The sequence below is a fragment of the Apteryx rowi genome, unplaced genomic scaffold, assembly GCF_003343035.1.
Source record: "Apteryx rowi isolate R43461 unplaced genomic scaffold, aptRow1 scaffold_105, whole genome shotgun sequence".
In the NCBI taxonomy this organism is placed as follows: Eukaryota; Metazoa; Chordata; class Aves; order Apterygiformes; family Apterygidae; genus Apteryx; species Apteryx rowi.
Window position 1 is genome coordinate 1,061,886 of NW_020447253.1, and position 21,300 is coordinate 1,083,185.

General features: G+C 40.9%; 1 protein-coding gene across 1 annotated transcript in view; it reads right to left on the reverse strand.

The window, feature by feature from the left end:
* The window catches only part of ABAT (4-aminobutyrate aminotransferase), a 28,385-nt gene extending 12,212 nt beyond the window's left edge, over window positions 1-16,173 (reverse strand). Inside the window, exons 1-5 of the mRNA XM_026068507.1 lie at window positions 16,043-16,173; window positions 15,374-15,491; window positions 14,534-14,563; window positions 13,497-13,614; window positions 3,597-3,646 (exon numbers count right to left, since the gene is read on the reverse strand). Coding sequence (XP_025924292.1) covers window positions 3,597-3,646; window positions 13,497-13,614; window positions 14,534-14,563; window positions 15,374-15,491; window positions 16,043-16,173 — 447 coding nt within the window. The remainder of the gene's footprint in view (window positions 1-3,596; window positions 3,647-13,496; window positions 13,615-14,533; window positions 14,564-15,373; window positions 15,492-16,042) is intronic.
* Between the last annotated feature and the right edge of the window lie 5,127 nt (window positions 16,174-21,300).

A 21,300-nucleotide genomic window follows, 5' to 3' on the forward strand; every position in this document is an offset into this window, starting at 1 on the left:
ATATCACCATGTTGATATCAAGACAGTTTCATTTAATTATAATTACAAACACCAGCCCAAACATTTGCAGTCATGGCACAAGGACTTTTAAAAACAGGGGAAGATATTCATGTCTTTGAATGCATTTTTCTATCTAAACCTTAATATTTTACTCTTGCAGAGCACCTTAAAAAAGGTGCATGCAAAGTGCTTAATGACATGTTTCCTCTTCAATATTGCTACTTTATTCCTTCACTCAATCTCAGTTTTCCTCATACACAGGAAATACACTGTAAAATCTTAATTACTTGCCTTCAGTTTGAGTAGCTAAAACTAAATTCAATTAAGATAGCACCACTTTCTTCCTTACTGAGCTTCAAGTGAGACCATTTCAGAACACTGTGGTTATAAACATCCTCCAGATACTATTAAGATATGGGATCTGGGGGAACAACACACAGGTAGACTCAAAGGATCGGGTCTACCTCTGAGAAAGATAACCCACAGGCAAGGATCAGCAACACAGCACTGCAGTAAAATAGATCTCCGTCAAAAAGTTTATGCACACCGGCAGGCTGTCTCCCTCCTGGACTGCTCTGGCATGTACAGTAGCGGGCAGTGTACGAAGGAGATCGGAGAGAGGCTACCCTGCACGTCCTCAGTAAGCAGCAGTGTGCATTTAATCAAGCTCAAGAGCACTGACTATGATGCATTGACACACATCGGTGAAGATTCTTTACAACCATGTACTGCTTTTATGAAGCTCGTGGTTTGTGTTGGAAATGTCTCCAATTAAGTGTTTCCTGTTCTAGTGCCTTTAGTTTGCACAGTCAGTTTTCTCAGTGCCTCAGCCCGAATTATAGGTACATTCTTACTTTGCATTACAACAGTAGATTTCTAGCACCTCAGTTTAATAGTATTCTTTCCTCTCCTTTTCTCCTTTCCATTTCTTGATTTAGGTCTGACCTGGACCAGGAGTCATTAATGCTGGAATAGTCTCCATGCTTCTAATGCAATCTCTCCAACCAGTGGATTTTCACAGGCTACGGGGAAGCTATCTATTGAACTCACGTCTGATTCCCAGAACGGTTTTCTCCAAACCAACCCATCTCCCTGTCAGTCGGCAGAACTAAACCTGTGTCGCTGCCAGAGCCTTAGTCACCACCGCAGTGACTGCAGGAAGGCAGCCTTCCAGGACCTGGGAGGAGGTTATCGAGAAGATGGAGCCAGGCTCTTCAGTGGCGCACGGTGGGGGGATGAGAGGCAACAGGCATAAATCAGAATGAGAGGTATCAACTGGATATAAGGAAAAAGTTTTTCACCACGAGGACAGTGAAGTGGCAGAACAGGTTGCCCAGAGAGATTGTACTGGATAACACACTGTAAAAGTGTGTTATTTCCAAAACAATGTTTATTTCAACAGATTCAGACTTAAAAATAAGTCTAAACAAGGATGTTGCAGATTAACACTAAGTTTTTGTTTAGTACATATGAGAACTCTGACTTGGCTTTTTATCTCAGCTTAGAAGGAAATTTTCATATAGAATTAGAGATATGAGAGCATAAATCTGTTGTGAATTTGATTATTGGCTTTCACAGCCAATTGACAACATTTGCCATTAAGTAGAAAAATATATTTTTTCTTTTGTTGTTAATGACTTATTCAGTACTGAGAAAAACAGAACACTAATATCAAGCTGCTGTGGTCTCAAATGAATGGATGCATATCCTGGTTTTTATTAGTTGGCTATAAAGAGGTTACATGGAGCATTAAAAACAAACCAAAGAAATAATCCCTACAAGAAAACGCTGATCCCATTGATAAGGGCAAACAAGGGCCCTAGGGCCCTACCTCAGTGTGAATTACTCCAAAAGAAGTTTTGCGTTTTCACACCACGGCTGGCACTGTCTGCAGGCAGACCGCCACCCCTACGCTGCCTGCAGCGGAGGTCTCCGCTGGTTCTGCCTCTTCACGGCTCTCCGGCCTCGGAGCCGCACGCTTCCCCTGCACCCGTCCGCTTATGGCACTGCAAAGACGACGTCCTGCCGACACTGTGCCCAGACTAAACTGCCAGAAACCCTAAGTGTGCAGCCGGGTACGGACCACAGGCTTAGTGCAGCCCCTCCCCTGAGCTCATGCAGCTTTGATGCTGGTATGGGGGAGATGTGTCCTGGTTGCACTGCTTATTTTGGATTTGGAGGTAGCTCCTTTTGCTCCAGCCTTCCAGTTGGCAGCCTATTAACTTCCCTTTTCCAGCTCACAAATTAAAAGCTGCCACCAGACAGCAGAGCTTTTTTAAATCTGATTTTGCCTACCGCTACATTGCAATACAGATATTATCTCCTCAGAAATAATTTGTCTGAGGTAATGCACATATTTAGAAATACTGGCGTTTCCATGATGTCTGGAGCTGCCTTTGACAGCTCTGGCATCTCTAGCCTCCATGGTGGTTTTTAAAAAGTCTGAAGTATTTTAGTTCAGGGGAAGGCAGAGTTTCTCATTCCTGAAGAAAAGAGAACTCTGCAAGCAAATCAGCTGGGGGAACGCAAATGTCGGCACTCTTTCACATGCCGGTCTGGCTTCGCGCTCTCCCGCAGCGAGCCAGCGGGCTCTGAGGAAGGACAGCGCAGGTGCGCGGGGACGCGGCTCGCCCTCCCGGCGGCGTGGGCACCGAGTACTGGTTTGCAGAACCAGTGGCTCAAGCCACTACAGACAGCACAGCCAGCAGGGATAAACTGATCGGTGGTCGCAAGCCAGCGCGGCTCAGGTCCACACAGCTCTAGTCCGGATTTTCAGTTAAATCTCTGTGCCCACATATCCATGTGCCATACACATAAGCTATTGTCAATGTTAGAGATTTAAGAAAAATGCCCGAGATGATTATGGAATCCACAAATTTTGTCCAGTGGGAAAATGAAGCTTGAGTTATAAGGCAACTTTATTTTAAACGTTTCCATAACTTAAACCAGGTTGTTTCCAATGACTGTTAGTAGACTATTACAGAAAATAGGCAGATACTTTATTTAAGCATTCAAGAAGTTGTTACTTTGTTTTGAAATAATCATGTAGCTCTAGTCTAATTAATTTAATTTTTCCAGGACATGTCAGTGGATTCGTTAGCACCATTAGTACTCAAGCAGATGTGAACCGGCCACCAAAACAAAACAACCCCCTCTCCCACCCAAATTTACAGCATTCTGGATTTAAATCACTATTTTCATATTCTGAATACTACATTATCTCTCAAGGACTTGTGTTAGATTCCAACAAAACAAAGGCTTCCTTTCAGACTCAAAAAAATCTTCATTCAAGAACATAGCTAAAATAATTAATTGGAAAAACTGCGCTTGAAGGAAGCATGATTTAAAACTGGCTGCTAATATATAAAGTGCTTCCATCACCCAAATATTTACTTCTTGTAGATCTTCACAGATTTTTTTAATGTTTTCTTAAGCACTACCAAGCTTTTTTCACCTACTGAGAAATAAAGAAAGCAGATCCAACCATACTTCGAATTGATTCATTGAGCCATTTTATCAGTTTAAGAGAAAATAAGAAAGACAGCCACAAGCAGGCAGAGGATTCTTGCAAATGCTTAAAGTCATAAATCACTTACCAAGTTCTGTGGCTGCTGTAGAAGCTTTATCAGAGAGGGATGGCTGTAACCTATTTAGAAAAGAAACAAACCAAACCAAAACAGTTCTTTCTATGTGTTTTCAATAAAGCACCCGATGTAGAGAATAACTTTATTCAGATGTTTAACTCAATTTCTATTTAACTCATGCATGTTTTAAGTATTAATAATTGACGTCCTTTCAAAGCAGGACAACCCTCGTCTTTTACAAAATATATTATCATCTCTGACTTTGCAACAAATTTAGTGTCAGGCAATAGCAAAACATATTTTAGTACTGAAAATTAAAAATGGAACACCAAAATGAAGTGAACATGACATGGATCATTTGCCTGAAAGAACCTCAAGCACAGTTAATACCAAGTATGGTGGGTCTGAAATTATTAGACTTTGCTTACTCTTCATTCTAGGTTTCCCATGTAAAAGTGTTTGATTTCTCTATTGCACAACACGCAAATCTCTCCCATTTCTCAGTTAAGAGTAGAAATCACTTTCTGCCTGTGTCTGCTACACCTCTAGTCTCATACCAATTTTTTACCTTCCTTGAATATCAGACTGATCATTCCTAGCACAATAACAGAGCTTTTTGTTCCGCTGTGATTTTTAACTGTTTGGATTTTTCCTCATTGTAAAATCAATTTAGAAACACATATTCCCCTTCTTTATGCTCTTAGGCCACGCAGCTCCCCAGGCTTTGGCAGCCATAGGAAAGGGACAAACAAAAGTCTATATATGTACTGATTTCCCAAAGAAAGCTCATTTAGCTATTCTAATTTCAATGCATTATAATGTACCCAAGCACAAAATTAGGAATAAAATATCAGTTAGGGCTTTTTGTTCCTCAACAGATATAGCTGGACAGTGCAGGTTAATCCTGCTGGCACAGCAGTACCAACGGCAAGCAATACCAGCACAAAGCAGTTAGCATCTTCCTCTATACGGCTTCAGTTTTCACCTTTCCTAATAATGCTCCAGTAGGATCAGATTTTGCAAAGTTTTATGGAAAAAAGGGGTTTATGTACTAGGACAACCAGACAGTTAGGTGGAACTATTTAACTCGAACATGTGCCTGAAACAAAAAAATCATATTCCTATTCTCACACATCTTACTGCTTCCTGGCTGTAGAGACAACACGTTAAGAAATACTATTCTTGGGCATTTCCAGTACAGCTGGAAATATTACAAAGTCTATGAAATCTGATTTAATTTGCATTCTAGAGTTTCTTAGAAGTATCTTTAGAACATTAATGAAAGGAATGCCTGGTGCTGTTGTGATCTGCTCAATACCAGCATCACGCTACCATCTCACACTTCCCGTAAACGCTAAGCGCAGGCTACATGATCACTACACAAGTAGTATTCAGAAGCAGAAATAAAACAACAAGACAGCCTTTTTTTCTTCAAACCATTTGAAACTCAATTAATTATTTCATATCTGGGAACAATGACTCTAAGACAAAATTTTCTCTAAATTACCAGCAATAAAATTGTAATGAAAAGACAGGGCCTCTGTACACTGGGCCTCTTCAGAAATTCATATTTTAATAACAGCTTTCATCAAGGTTTTATGTTGGATTATCTTTTTCAAACATCAATACCTAAAGGTCTGCGTCATTTTCTATACTGCAAATTCCTCAAGAGAATATATTAAAATGTTAAGAGCCAACTCTTAAAACCTGAATGTGTGCTAAATATGAACGTATTTAGGTGTTCACGCAGGCACTATTTGTTACCAAATGACAAGCTGAGCGTAGCAGGAGACAGATGGCAGGCAGTGCTAATTGCCGTGGTTCAGGCTGCAGAAAGCGCTCCAAGGTGGGAAAGAAAACATGTTCAAGTTTTCTTTCCAAATGAAAGAACAGACCTTCCGTTTCAGAGCGCCTGTCTCTTCCACAGGGAGTTTTTACTAAGTCACAGACCTCGGAGAGATCAAATTCGATTCTCATTTCTCAGCTGCTCCGTCAAATGTCAGGCCAGGTTAGACAAAGAGATTTCAAAATTGCTGCCATTTCGTAACTGCTTTCTCTCCAAACCGAACCCCCCCTTGAGCTGTCATTCGTTACTTCTCTGTTGCCCTTCTCTTGTGGCTTTTTTTCTTTTTTAAAATCATTCTCCCTTTGTTATGTGACCCTAAAACGGTCTGATTCCTAATACCCAGGTATCTCATTTTTAATCTTGACAATCAATATCAGATCCATTTTCTCCAGGATTTAGCCAAAGCACCTCCACTGAAGAATGACAGCGGGCTGATACCAGCGTAGCTGAGGGTGAGACCTTTCGTTCCATGGCGCTTGCCTGACGCCAGCATTATAAACACACATTTTGGTATCTAGTGCAATTCAGAAACAGTACATGTCTATTGTTTACCTCTGTGCCTCTTAAGCTCATTTCTCCTTATTGCTATTCCAACATCCTGCATTTGTCACTGATTGTACAGCCAATGATTATTTATGAAGAAAAAATATCTTTAAACTCAGATGTTATATAAAGGAAGAAAAAAGTCCCACAACTTTCTACTAATCTCTTTTTACATTTTCAGTACTTCATTCTGAATTCTGAATGTTTAAGCTATTACCATGAATTTCTCAAGCTGCTGAAAGATAAGAAAAAGAAATTAGCAATAGTAAAAGACAGATAAAGCACATAAGAATGAAAACATGCAGGCAACTATCTGTAGAGAAAAACACCATAACCACAGCTGGTAACAGTATTCCTAGGTAGAAGTTGCAGCTTTTTTAATTCATTAAAAATGAAACTGAGCTGCTGCTTTATTTATGATGTTTTATATTTTTGTTTTTATCTATAGCTATTAGATTTGTCCTCTAAAAAGTCTAGTGAGTTCTTAAAAGGAAAACATTAAATACAATGTTATGAGTTGTTGTATCTGCTGGCCCTCCCAGGAGGATCACACACAAAAACACATGTAAACTCTGGTCAAAGGTCATATCTTGACATTAAAGTATTTTATGTATGAGATCCCATGTGAATTTACAGACTCATGAATCAAAACATGAAGTAGACTTTAGATGCAATTTAACAGTCTGGAAAGCACAGCTAGCTGATTACAAATATAATTTGGGGAAGACAGTGGAAATAAAGAGGATACTGTGAAAAATGTGTAAATTTGGCTATGAAGGTATTAGACCAAAATACACTTTCACAGCCATTAGGGTTTATTTGTGATTATTCATTAGCTGTTGGATAAGATCATCAAAAGTGAGCATATTACCAGGAGATTTTGCTATTACCAAGGGATTACACATATTAATTCAAATATAAAACCAGCCAGACATACACCAGAGACTTTCTTACCTGCAAAAAGTGCTGCCCACCCCCACTGCAAACCGCTGTGTCCTAACCCCAGTCAGACCACCAAGTTTGTTCAAATTCTGTCAGACTTGCAGGTCTGCCCTGGCATTTTCAAATACATGACTTTGTCAATGCCAACATGTCCCAGCAACTGCAGCGTTAGCACAAGGCTGTGCAGATCACCTGCACATGCTCCTCTCCCAAAAGTGCAGATCACCTGCACATGCTCCTCTCCCAAAAGGCGGCGAGTACAGGAGCACCGCAGAGACGAGCACGGCCGCTCTGCTCTTCGGCTCACCAGGCTCGAGACGAGAGCAGCTGCCTTCAGTGTTAGAGGGCTCAGAGTTCTTGCCGAGTAGCTCACTACAACATACGCTCAATAATTCACTGGTAGAAAACACGGGTCAGCGTCGCATCATTTGCTTTAGAGAGATGCAACCGCAGTCTCTGGACCAGCCACGCACGAAAAAACCAGCTGTGGTAGCTGTTTCCAAGCAGTGAAATCAAAAACAGAAAAGCAACTGCTGTGTATCAGCAAAGCCCAGACAAACATGTTTGGTAAGGGGTACAGTCAACGCTCTGGCCAATTGTCGCTTTTCCTATTATTTAGTATCATTTCATCTGGACTCAGCTGAGCCCCTGCCAGTTTGCATATGTCAGCTTGCTCTCATTTGTGTCTGATAATGTCTCTTCCCGCCACACAAACCACGCAGAAAGAGATGGAGACCTGTATGTCACTGCTGCAGACCGGCACGCGTCCTGGCAAGCAGAGGTACGCACAGAACGCAGGCCCGCAAGGAGGAGGGAGGAATCCCTCGTACCAGCACCAGGTGTTACTCCAGAACATCCCTCTGCAAACCTTCCCCTCTCAGTCATAGATTTACACACCTAGGCTGTGTCTCACTGCAGAAATAATTCTGTTTGATAATCGATTACAGAAGGAGAGTCTGTACAGAAGGAGATCCTGCGTTACTCACTTCCTCTCATGTCCAGCTTATTTTTTTCCCCGTTTTCATTACTTTAACAAACTTTTAATTAGAGAAAGATGCAACAGTTTGTCCTTTTCACCTAGAAACATTAAGATATTAAGGATGCTTTAAGGTTAACATGATCAAAGATACTTAATCTACACCTATTGACATTTGATGAGATAACTTGCTTATTTACAGGTAAACCAATGTATCCAATGTAAACCAATGTATTCACCAATGGAACCCAGAAAATTTTTAAACCCTGATTTAAACCCTGATTTTTAATGTATGAAACACCAAAGCTAGAGACTAAGATCATCTTTTATATCCCATGCAGATACAGTTGGAAACGTCATCTTCCCTGCTATTCAAGAAGTCAGACGGCTCTAATTTTGTTACAAAAGCATGTCATGCCACTGAATTCCTCATTCTAGCTGAATGACAACCACCCTTCTTATTCTGTCCGAGCGATGGAGCATCAGGCTACTAGGTTAACAAATCAATTATAAATTCCATTTAAAGTATTTAGTTGAAAACAAGAAAAGTCTCCAGATCGTTTTCTGCACATGTCGTGCTGCAAAGAATCTGTCAAGATTACTATGAAGATAATACAAGCAGTTATTTGGACACAGACAATTAAATCTGCATTGCATCTCCTTGTCACAGGAAGAATCGTGGGTAGGTTGGAGGGAACGACACAGCTAGTGGCTACTGTTGAGAGCGCCTCTGAGGGCCTACGTGCTGTCTGAGAAATCTCCAAATTAAGCATTACGGAAGTTTGTCATAAACAACTACCATTGCCTAGGAAGCTTAACCATTAACTCTGGTACTGCTTGTAAAAACGTGCAATTCTGTTTACGGTATTAAAATAGCATGAAGAATGCAGGGACTTGCATCTTCTCTTATGTAATGCAAATTCAAGGCTTCTGCTACCCCTAACTTGCCCTTTTCCATCCATACAAGACACCTCATCTTCCCTTCTCTTCGTTTCAAGCCAAGGGGCTTGGTCCTCTCCCTAACACTACCTATTCTGCTGGTATATCCTCACATAGACCCCAGTAAAATAACACACAATCCTTAAAGCGTGACTCTTTCTGAAAGAGCAGGTCCCATGTAGAAAGGTGCTGAACTGGTAGGTGGGTTTATATCCATAAAACTAACAGCAGGAGGAACTATACGGTTAAATAACCATTATGCAACTATTGTAAACCAGTCAAAAACCTCTAGCTTGTTCATCACTCTTGCTGTGTGCCAATGCGACAGGGAAGTACTTGTCCTCCAGTCTCATGAACGTCCCCATTTGCAACAGGAAGAAGAAAGCTGCTAAAATAATCAGATAGAGAAAGTCCTAAGAATCCATTTGAACTGAGCACCAGGCTGAGGTCCACGCTGGCAAACCACAGCTATCTAAATCTCCCCCCCCAAAAATAGACATTGCCAACACTGTAAAACAGACTATTTCGCTTGGTTTTCCAGGTAGTGTTCTAGTAAACATCTCAGCAGAATCCCTCATTACATTTGGCTCCATAGGGTTTTTAATTCTACTAGATAATTAGATATAGGTTAAAAGGAACATGTTACAATTCTCCAAAAACCATGAGACAAAACCTGTTTTAGTTTTTGGTTCTCACCAAGAAAAGTCCAGAACATTCTTGCCTAAAGGTCTTTTAAACTTCATTCCTTATCTCTCTGCACAGGCACTTGTTACCTCTCAGCCTCTACTGATAAATGAATTCTAGTGTAGCAGATCATTATCACATCTTGTGCAGTCCTGCCAGATTCATAAAAGATGTTATTGGATTTGCTTGCAAAGCGATAAGCACAGACGACCAACACCTTGACCTAAAAACATCAGTTCACCTAAAATTCTCACCATGATTTTGTCCTGGTGTCCAATCTAGAACCTAACTCTACCACCAGGAAAGACACTATTAGCAATATCTGCAGTTTCAAATAGTTAATCTTGTCATTCAGTTCAACATAAAAAAAAAAAGATTAATACTATGTGTTCAGTTAGATTGAGGTTAGCCTGTAAGTATTAAATTCCCCTTTCCTTGTTGTTGCTGCACATTATGGATCCCTGCCCTGAGAGGCTGTATGTACTGTACTACAGTTCCTGGATGAGGAGCATGTTCTCTAGGGGAAAACGCTCATCCTCGCAATGGCATTGCTGTATACCAGCGGAGAACTAGATGGCTTTGCTGAGGATCAGTTACAGGTACTGAAATCTTTTACATCTACATCAGCATTTTCAATCAGCATAGAAAAGGGAACTTAGAAGCCCCTGCTATTACATAGCATGACTGGAATATGCATCTCGGGTGAGTTAATAGATCTCTATCCAGTTCTGGTCACATACTATATTATGTGCACCTCTAATAGTAATATAGATACGAACAGTCAGGTTTTTAGACAATTCTAACCAAATCAGGCATTATTCCAAGAAATGAACTGATCTTCTGGACTCATTACAATTGATTGAAAGTTTAATTTAAATGATTAACCATCTCTCGGGCAATATATTCATCTGCTTTTGAAATTTACTCTGACTGAATTCTGCATTATAAACTAACTGCATTCCCATTTCCATGGCTTGGGGAGAAGTGTCTGGGAATGGAAGTATTCACAGCTGAATCTAATGTTAGCAGGAGCTGTATTTTTGCTGCCTATGCTGTACTCATCTCTCAACAGTCTATCCACCATTTTTTCTCCAATACTAAATTCACTTACATTATATTATCCCCATCAGCTAACAAGAAGACTGTGTATTGTATTCCTGAGAATTTCACTTCCTACCTGCCAGCATCCAGAATGTATCTCCAGTAGCTGTCCAACTGCACTTTGCATTTTATTTCTTGAATACTGTGCTTCGACAAAAGGTTAGTCATCATGGGGGGGGAGAAATCAAACTAAATGAGAACTGTCAAAATTCTATTTTAAATCAACAGGATTGAAGGAGAAGTAATTCACACTCACCTTGCTAAATAGCCTGGAAAATTTTACTTCAAAAGACATGATTTTTGTTTACTGAATTTTCTGCTCCTTTCAATCACTGAAACTCACCACTGTCAAATGCCTTAATATGTAAGTGTTAGAGTGAACGTCTCAAACAGCCTCCCCCCTTAGTCTGAAGGAACAGATAATAAATTCTATTCCTTTTTCTGACCAAGACTGTTAGTAAAAGTTGGCTATAGTTCATATTTGTGGCTGGCATCCATTCAGTCAATCTCCTTTTATGCTCATTTTCCATCATTAGAGCGCTACGATGAGCTATCAGAAATATCCAGAAAAATCATTTTATGGTCGCAACCAGAGCCAAAACAACGATGCAAGGGGCCCCAGAAAGGTGATTCAAGCACATCAAAACCCCCCTAGCAGACGATCTCACGGCCACCTGTAAAATCTGCAGACCTTTGGCACATGGGTGAACAGGAGCAAGAGAAGGGATGAAAAGGCCAAATGAAAGAGAGGTGGCTTCCAAGAGTCGAAGGGTCTCACTCCGATTCTGATCATAGCACAGATCCTGTCAATAGACAACTGCAGTATGTTAGCTATAGTTTAGACAAGAGGAGGGGAGGAAAAAAAAGGGGGGGTGTTAGCCATCAGCTGATTTAAGTTAACGCCAGGCTATAAATAAATAAATAAATCCAGCCACTTGGATTATGTCAGAAAAAGCTATGTGTCATTTAGGATGCATAAACACTGAAGTTGTTCAGCTATTTATTTACATATTTTTAAGAAGTTCTGCCCACTAAGAAAGCTTTCCCCTCCCTCCCATGGACAGAAGATGATAAGCATTGCTGACCCAGTTTTTAACCTTATAAGTGGATCTTACACAGTCCATGAAAAAGGACTACGAATTCCCAAGAATTTTTCACTATTAAACTAAGGGAATCTGAGAGTTTTTATGTGCACCTAGCTACTTCTTTTTTTAACCGAAATAATGTTTCAGACAGCTCATCTTCTCCTTTAGCTAATCCCAATGTTCCCAATACTCTGTGAGCTTTACTGGATTCGGTAAAAACTGGACAGCCAGAAGACCTGGGTGGGTGAGAGGAGGGTTTCTGGAGTTACTGACTCCCGAGATTGCCTACTATAAACCAGCTCCTTTAGCAGAACTGCCCGTAACACACCTCGACTCTCCCTTCTTGCCAGCCATTACACAGATGCCTTTATACATCAGCAGGTATGCTCTGAGCACACTAGTGAATGACAGGAAAAACAAAGGTCACCTAAAAACTAGTATTAATACTTACAAATTTTATACACAAAATTGTATTAAAGAGGAGCACTTGTACCATCAAAAACTAGAAAGTTAGAAAAATCTCAGTACGTTGCCTTTACAACCTTAACTTAATTCCTTTGGAACATGCACTGACTTGCCTCTAATTACAGGATTACACACTAGTTTCCACTAGTTTCTCCAAAATAGAATTTCTTGTGTGAAGTATGGGAGGTCTTCAATACTAAATACACTTACTTTTCTAGAAACTCAAAATCCAATTCCATTTAAATTAGAGGAAGATTAGCACACAGACATTGTGCTCCTTTATCTCACCCCTGTTTCCATATTAGGGCTAACAAAATTATTTCAGTGCAGCCTCTAAAAGAGAAAGAATATCTGGCTATTTTGTTGATGAAAGTAAGCTGCAACCAGCATACAGTTCTGGAATGCTTTCATGTTTATTAAGATGCTACAAGAGAGCAAAAATATTAACCATCTGCAAAGATGACAGGTAACTGCAAACACTTTACAGCCACAAGGTCTTAAGTCCTAGAAATTTGCGAATGACCCGAACATCCCTAAATTTTATTTTTCAATAAAGGAGGCTTGCAGGGATGATTTTGAGTCGTCACTGTTTCTATACATAGTACAACATCTACCTTTTAAACTACCCGGTACTTCTGCCATTTTTTCTTCTACAGAAACATAGTTTTAAGAGGAACCATGGGGCAGCAACAATCAAACTGAACATCTACTGAAACCCATATTCCTTGCAGTTGAGGTCTACATCTCTGCTGGTTTCTTTTTCTTATTGAAACGCTTCTCAGAAGTCAACTGAGTTTTCCAAGCACTGACAACTCCATCTTTTAGTCCCTCAGCCCAGCTGGCCTGCCACCTTCGCTTTAATTCAGCACCACAGTTCAGCGTTTGGTCTTGTTTCATCCTGTTGGAGTCCGCATGGCCAGCTCCTTTTTTCAGTTCTTTTCAGATGGAAGTATTAACTAAATGCAGAAGGAGTACATGCTTTTAATGTAGAAAAAAAGCTACACATACTCTTACAGAATGAAGTATGCAAGTCCAAGCAAACAAACACAACCTAAACTGCGGAACTTGAATATTCAAATTAAGATTAATATTATAGCTCCTTCCAGGTACCACTATGTGCTTCAAGTAAGCTGTAAGCATTTAATTTTAACCTAGCTTCCCCAGCTACTGAAAAATACCACTAGATAATACACAGCAGCAAGGTACCTGCCAGCGAGGTCAGCAAAACCTGATTGCGGTGAGGCATATATTATGTCAGCTATTTCTCTGGTAGCAGCTGAGAGCGGAAAACAACAGCTTGAGAACAAAGTATTGGTGCATCTGTTTCTTACCTATTGGGATTGATGAAATCTGAGAGTAGAGATCCAGCATGCGATTGCCATCTACATCTACTAGGTAGTTCCCTCGGCTCTCTTCGTAATTGCAAAAAAAGTGTACAGCTTCCGCATTCTTAAAGGAAAAAAAAGCAACCAAATGAATATTTTAAGAAGTAGAATAGTCCTTGCAGTGTGGAGGAAGGCCCAACATATATGTGGATATACAGCAAAATCTGATAAAAATATCTAAATAAAAAATATAAAGACACATTATATGTATTTTAGGGAATTCACTGTAGAGCAATTTTTATAAAGAGGGACTGCTAAGAATCATCTGTCCTAAGGGAAAAAAGAGGCAGAAAAATGCACACTTTCAACACCTGTCAGTTTAAAAAAAAATATGATTTTGAATAACATATGGCAATGAATGTGTATTAAACACATTCAATGACAGTGAATTAAGTAAGTCTGCCAATCCCAGTAATTACATAGTTCCAGATCTCAGAATAGAATTCAGAGTCTTCTCCATACAATGAACTCATAATGATGTTTACAGTTACCAAAAAAATGCGCTCATATCAGCCTGAGAGGCTTTTTTCTTTATGGAGGTTGATACACAGTAGTTTGTGAAGAAATTTAAATGCAAGCATGCACCTTTTTCTACATAAAGTCAAGCACACACCTGAGGAATTGCTCTTCTTGGGAAGGCAACATACACTTAGGCTGACATACTTTTAAGTTCAAATATACCTATGTTCTTACTGGTCACTTCATAACAATCCAAAATGACACATATAGCAGAATCCTGTAGTAATTAAAGAGAAGTGACTGATCCTGGCAAAATAATTCTGCAGTATTTAAAACAGACTATAAAAGATTTTATTCAAATGCACACACACAGCACACATAATATACTCGGCATTCAAACCCAAATTCAAATATTTTCTGCCTCTTTTTTTGTATGAAATTAAATATACAAAAGAGGATTTTAAAACAAGGTCTGAAATCACAGTAGTAACACCTCCCCAAACTCAGAGAACTTGACAAATTACCTGAATTCCATTCAGTTGTTTCATTAATTCCTGTAGAAAAACAAAAGATCAAGAGCCTCAGGTTTGTAATTGCCACATACTGAAGAATATATATGTTTATTTTATATGACCACATAAACTGTGTGCAAAACTTGCAGTCCTTTGTGCTTTCCAGGAAACTACCTGCCACGTGAAATTTCATAATGCATCCTGCAAACCCGACAGTCAAAAATTGTTTCTGTGGCATATAGAGCTGCATGGATTACCTATACAGTCTAACTGTAAATCTTCAAAAGGTAAAGCTACCTCTGCTAAACTGATCAATCAAATCGAGAGAACAAGCGACAAAACAGAAGAGAAGAGAAAGCAGAGGCCTGCGCAAGGGACGCTCGCACCCTGGCTCTGCAAAGACGGAGCGCCAGCGGAGAGCCAGCTCTGACCTGCAAGAGGCGGCACCACGGCAGCTGCTCAGGCACAGCTACGCTGGCACTGAAAGGAGTTTTCAGCGCCTTCGCTCTGAAGTTTGTTAGTTTCCCTCAGCTGATTTAACAGCTATGGACTCTGCCAGAGTAAAACGTTGTCCAGCAAATTGAAACGTTTGCCTCATTTCAAAACCAAAGCATTGTTTCACATCATAAAAAAAGAGAAAATAAATAAAAAATGAGACAGACAGACAGAAACATTTTCCCTCCTTTCTAGATTTTCATTCTCAGAGTCTTGATAGAAGTTGACATAGACTGTCATGAAATGATGTTTATTCATACTGGTATCAGATTTAAGGTCTGAAGTAAAATTTTATTTTCTACCAAGTCAAATACAGCTAGAGAAAAATATACAAGCCACTATACTTCAAAAACTTACTCTAGATCGTGGCCCAGGAACTTCTGTCTTCATTAGAGGTCCATCGTAATCAAAGTCCACATCAATTTTAGCTGCAGCTTGACTGATACATCTGTGCCCTGTGGGAAGCAGTGAAACTCTGAGTTACAGGCTGTATTTCCTGGGTTCTCCTCTCGGAGTAAATATCCGGACTTGACCTGACTGAGAATGCTTGCCAGGTGAGACCAGTTACACTGTACTTTCTGAAGTGAACTAAATATATAATCTTAGGCAAGCTAATGTCAGTGAGATGGATTAAAAAAAAAAAAAGTTCAGGTGAAGTAATAGCACAACCCTGGAGCAAAGGAGGCAAAACCTGCTGTTGGGAACAGGAAGACTAAGAGCACATCTGTTTCCATCTCTGTTGCTGATTCTGTGCATTACACCCTGAGCAAGTCTTCGCCTTAAATTCCCCATTCATGTGCAGAGATGGTTCCCTATCAGTAATAGCAGAAAAGCCTGAGGGAGTTTGCAGGTAAAAAGCATTACAATATTCTGTGACAGCTAAAGGAATTCTGTTTGGGAGAAAAAGATCTGTGCCTCAGAAAGGAAAATGGCTGTGTTTAAACTAAATTTAAAAAAGTCTCACACGAATCTGGCAGCTTGCACTGCAGCTCTGAAAGCTGGGTCAGAAATAGTGACAGTTTTTACTCTGACTTGCGACTGGGCTGCTGCTCTTCATCCGTGCTTGTAACGGAGGAAGGATAATAAACTTGACATCTGTAACGAAACCCAAGGGCAGAGATCTCCCATGCTTCATCAATAACAACCTCTGTTCTCATTTTTGAGGTAACTGCTCCAAAATATAGGGTCTATCTGTGGTTCATAAGGCAGAGAAAGCAGCTTTATATGTGTCTTCACAAACACAGCAAGATTTAGAGTAAAAAGAGACCGTGACACGATGTCTGCGAGGCTTAGCCAGCAAGGTATGAAAAGTGGGATTCATCTCGCCTGACTGCGGTTTCCAAGAGCTACACACCTACAAACCCACGCCCCAACCGCGCGTCACTGTTTGGCGACAAGGTCACGGCAACGAGCCCGTTCTCTCCACCCAAATTAAGGTGTGTTGGGAGGCCAGAACGGAGCACGTCGTGCTGACAAGAACGGCTAGGGCACAAACAGCCCTTAGCTCAGAGAAGAAGTGCTGGATCTGCAAAACAGAGAGGGACGCCAATCACAGCGCAGAGCTAGCTGTGCCGGCAGGCGCACGCGACACCGTCCCCACCGACCGGCGCTCGGCTCAGGCCCGGGAGGCCACGCCGGAGCCGCGGCACGACCGTACTGCAGGGGCACGCCTGACCTCCGCGAGCTCGAGGCTCCTGAAACACACCGGTGGCAGAAAGAGGGAAAGTCTTTCGAGGATGCGCTTTCAGCGGATGAGAAGGAACACGCTTTTAGTACAACGCCAGGCAAAATGGAGGTTGGGATTACGGCCCACCAGGGACATCAAGCAGACAAGATTAATAGGTGCGATTAAAAACCATTCTAGTTTTGGTAAGCATAAATTCTTAATATTTATATGTTCCATTACGGGCATTACAAGATAATATGAGAATTGTACATTTGCAACACGGGAAGTACTAAACTCAAGAGCTCCATAAGGTGCCAGCAAGAGAATATGAGCTTGCTCTATACAATACAATTAAGGGTAGAACTAAATTAACTAAATTAACTAAATTAACCATTCAATTTTGTCATGAAGCACCTGCAAACCCTTACCCAGCATGATATCACAGACAAATTAATCTTAACACGCCTATCTCCACGTTCAGGGGCATCATGCTTACACAGATCAACACCTGAAAGACGAGGTCATAATTTGTTTTAGTCTGCAATAGGCATTTTTGTGAGGCGCAACACCCAAAACTGAGATCCTTAGCTCCCTTCATCGCCAACAGAAAGCTGAGTATCTTCAGATGCCATTTAAGAGTGCCTACTTTACCGCCGAAAGTTAGGCAGTGCGAGCACTTGCCCGGGGGGGTTCGGCGCAGCACAGCAGCACAGCCTGAAGTTACCACCCCCAACACCACGCTGAGCGCCCGTGCGGCACTGCCAAACGCTAAAGTGATACCACACGGCAGAATTCATCAGCGCTCCAGAAAGGGAGACAGATGGGAAGGCCGGCAAGCATCCAAGTACATGGAAAGCACCAGGGCGCAGCGTTTCCAGTCAAGAATCCTCGACAGCACCGGCTCCGACTTCAGCACGCACCGACTCTGCCGAGGCCCAAACAACACCGGCTCTTGGTACTTCCACCCAGAATGAGCTCTCGCATCCACAGTGTAATTTCAGAAACTTTATAGAAACACTTTTTTGAGGCAACAGCCAAAGAAAACAAATATTTATCAAAGAAAACAAGAGAAGTTCTACTACGATACTTCTCAGCAGAGTAGCACTTTGAATCCAGCCATTTGGCCAAAATTTCTAACAGAGACCACAGATATTGGCCTCAGTTTCTGAGCACCCAGTTTGAGATGTCTAAAGCAAGCTTGATTTGCAGAAAGCGCTGAGTCTTTATCTGGAAATCACAGCCCTTTAAAAGTATCTAGCTAAGCACTTAAATTGACTGCTCAATTTGGGAAATTTGGTCTGCAAAGATTATTATTCTCCTCAGTTTTAACTGAAGTGTTACATCTGAGATGCATCACTGCCTCTCTGCAAGGCTATTAATAGGCTCTGCTAAAGCAAAGCCACTTCATTTTTGCGCCATTCTGTTTAGTGTTCATATAAATTGGGGACTGCATGACAAATGGTCCACTATTAAAACAAAACAAAACACTACTGCATATAAAAACTCATCAAAAGGTCCATAATTCATAGCCAATAAAGCTGCAGATTTAGTAGATGCACTATTAAGTCTAGAGATTAAAAGGTGAAAAAGAGACCAAACTAACCCTTTTGTGCCCCCCTCTTTTCCCCGGAGGGAGATCACAACAACCCCCATAACACAGGCCCTATTTGCCTTCTCCAGCCCTCCCGTTTTCAATGGCAAACACTTCTGCTTCTCCTCAGTAACCAAACACTTGCCTGTGCTCTTCATCTTCCTCCCTCAACCCCTACTGCTCGCTCTCCCCCCTGTGGAAAATTTTACTGTCTTCCTTTAAGCTCCAGGGCACTACAATCCCCCTCTCAATTCCTTTTTGCTCCTTTCTACCACCTCATCACTGTAGCTATCTCCTAAATGCTACGGACTCCAGCACTGCCTTTTATTGCCTGCATTCAGCAAGCTGTAAAAGCTGGTGATTTTATATAAAGTCTATACTGTACAACAAATACTTCATTATATGGCCATTCACTTTTTATAGCAGTTTACTTGATACGCTCTAGTACATCTGTACAAGATCCCAAAGGTCACATCTGCTTGACAAAGCACAGCGCTGTGCAGACAACCCAGCTCAGGACCTGGAAGCGGCTTAGCCACATTAGTGACTTGCACTCGGGAGAAGTTTGGCCTCTCAGCAGAGCTTGCTGGACTGGGCTCAACACCATGCTATGCCGGCTACGTCGCTTTTGGTTGCCAAGAGCACTTGCACAGCGCTGACCTGGGCACCTCTGCTCCACCGTATGGCAGAGACGCACAGCAAGACACTCGGGTCTCTGCTCCTTCGCCCTCTCCTCTCTCCCCCCGCCAGGCTCTGGACACTACCACATGGTAAAGCAGAAAGGGACACAGAGCACGTAATGCATCGGGAGTCAGCAGCAACATAAAAGATATGGAAGAAACCCAAGCCTACGCAACGTGTTTAATAGTATAGGCATTTATTCTGAGTCTTTTTCTGGACTACTTCAGGTCTTTAACCTACAGCAATTATTTAAGTTTTAATCTGCTTCAATAAACAAACACCTATTTTCTGTTGTATCTTATTTTATAAACCTTATTAAGTAATAGATAATAAAAATCTAATGAGCTTTCATAAAATAACACAGATAACCTTTCTGTTGATGTTCAGGGCAGATGTTTTCGGTTTTTGTGCTCTAAATATTCTGAAATTACTTCATAACAAATACTTAGCAAAGATTTATTGTGTTGCCCAGTAACATGCTAAAAAGCAGAGGGGTGCAGGGGAAGTAGCTTTACAGTAATGGCACAACTGATTTACTGTAGTCTGATATGGCCTCTGCTGATATTTGATGTCACAGGTGTGGAAGCACGTACATGGTCTTGCACTTCATGGTTTTGAACCAAACAGATGCAGGGTGTATACAACGCACCCACCCTGGACTCTCAAAAAAGCCACACATTGAAATCCTGCTCCTATCCAGTCATATCCCAACTGCCATCTCCCACAACAGACACAATGAAATTCATTTTAGCTTTTAAATTTTGTCAGGTTTAAAGCTCTATCACTATTTTTGATATGATGAGGAAAAATAGTTAGATTTAAGCATATTTGTAAAGAACTACTTTCCCAAAGTGAAAAAAGTGAACTTTTTTGTTGTTTTAATAAACCAAAATCTTTATTTCATTGCTACTAATTCTGTGGTCACATAGCTTTGTTTTTTTGATGATTCATTTAAAAGAAACCATGTGCCTATATTATGCTATGCTCCCCTGTGGACTAGTTCTTTTCTCTGAGGAAAGAAAGTTAATAGAAATATGTAATTCAGGGTGTTTCTGTTCTAAGAGTTCTAGACCCTCATTGCAGTATCAGGGCCTCGGCAGGGAGTTTTTACAAGTCAGCAGGCACTACATGTCTGGGCTGCTCAGGGGGGACCTTAATTACTGGCTCTGCAAAGCTACAGTTCTTCCCTTCTCCTCCAGAACTTACTCTGACAAGATTTTCATGTCTAAGCAATTCCATAGTTCCTGAAAACCAGCAATATCCTTAGAACAGGTTGACACAGTTGCAGATTTAAGACTGGTGAATTATGGTCCACATTCATGGTCCTTCCTAACCCCTACCACATGCTCTGCCTGCCAAGAGACTGCTGCTGTACTTCCCTTCCATCCATCTCCCAGGTCTGTCTGTCCGACTCCAATCAGCAGCTTATCAAAGCCAAAGGCACACTGCTGAAACCAACAGAACACCATTTTTTAAATAAATAAAATGCTTTCCTAAGACTACACTATCATCAATACGTGCAGTCACCTAGGTGAAATTTTAATCTGAGGAGCTGGACTGTGGGCAATATTTTTGAAACGGAAAAAGCTTAGTATTGGCTTTCTGCTGGAGAGAAGAGGGCCAGCACCTTAAAAAAAATAAAAAGTCAGAGCCATGGGTGTTCCTACTGATTTTAATATGACTGCTCAAAGAGAAGTACACCTAATGCCGTAAGTGCTGCAGGCTGGCCCTTCTCATACACAATGATTTGGTCCCTCTCTATTCTTTTTACCCAAGTTCTCATAAAAATACACTTGTTTGGATAGTAATTAAGGATTTCCTGTTCTGTTAACAGTGAAACCATACCTGCAAACATCTAGATGCCTGACCGCTAGGCTGTAACACTATTGGACCAATGGTCAGATGAAGGTTTCCTGACTGCCACCTGTGAAGCGTGTATAACATTTTCCCTCTTCTTCTTCCTTAAATGGCAATCTGTGAAATATTTTAAACAGATGAGAACTCTAAAATAAACAAAATCTTAAATATCTGGGTTTTTTTCCTGAGAAAATTCTGCTGTGGATACTGCAAAAGGAGCAGCTTCTCATCTGAAAGCGCACACATTCACAGAGCCACACAGTAGGGAAGTCATCTGGAGAATATTTTACTGCTCTCCAGCTTTTTTATTTTAACAGCACAAGTCAAGAAGGGGTTGCTTCTATCAGTCACCAGACTTTGTAATAAAAAATAAATAAATAAGAAAGCAAAATCAATACTGAACAGCCACCTTCTTTGGAGAAGGAACTACAGCTCTAGAAATCAGGCTTTCCTAAAGCCTGCATTTTAACTGAAGTAATGCATTTGTGT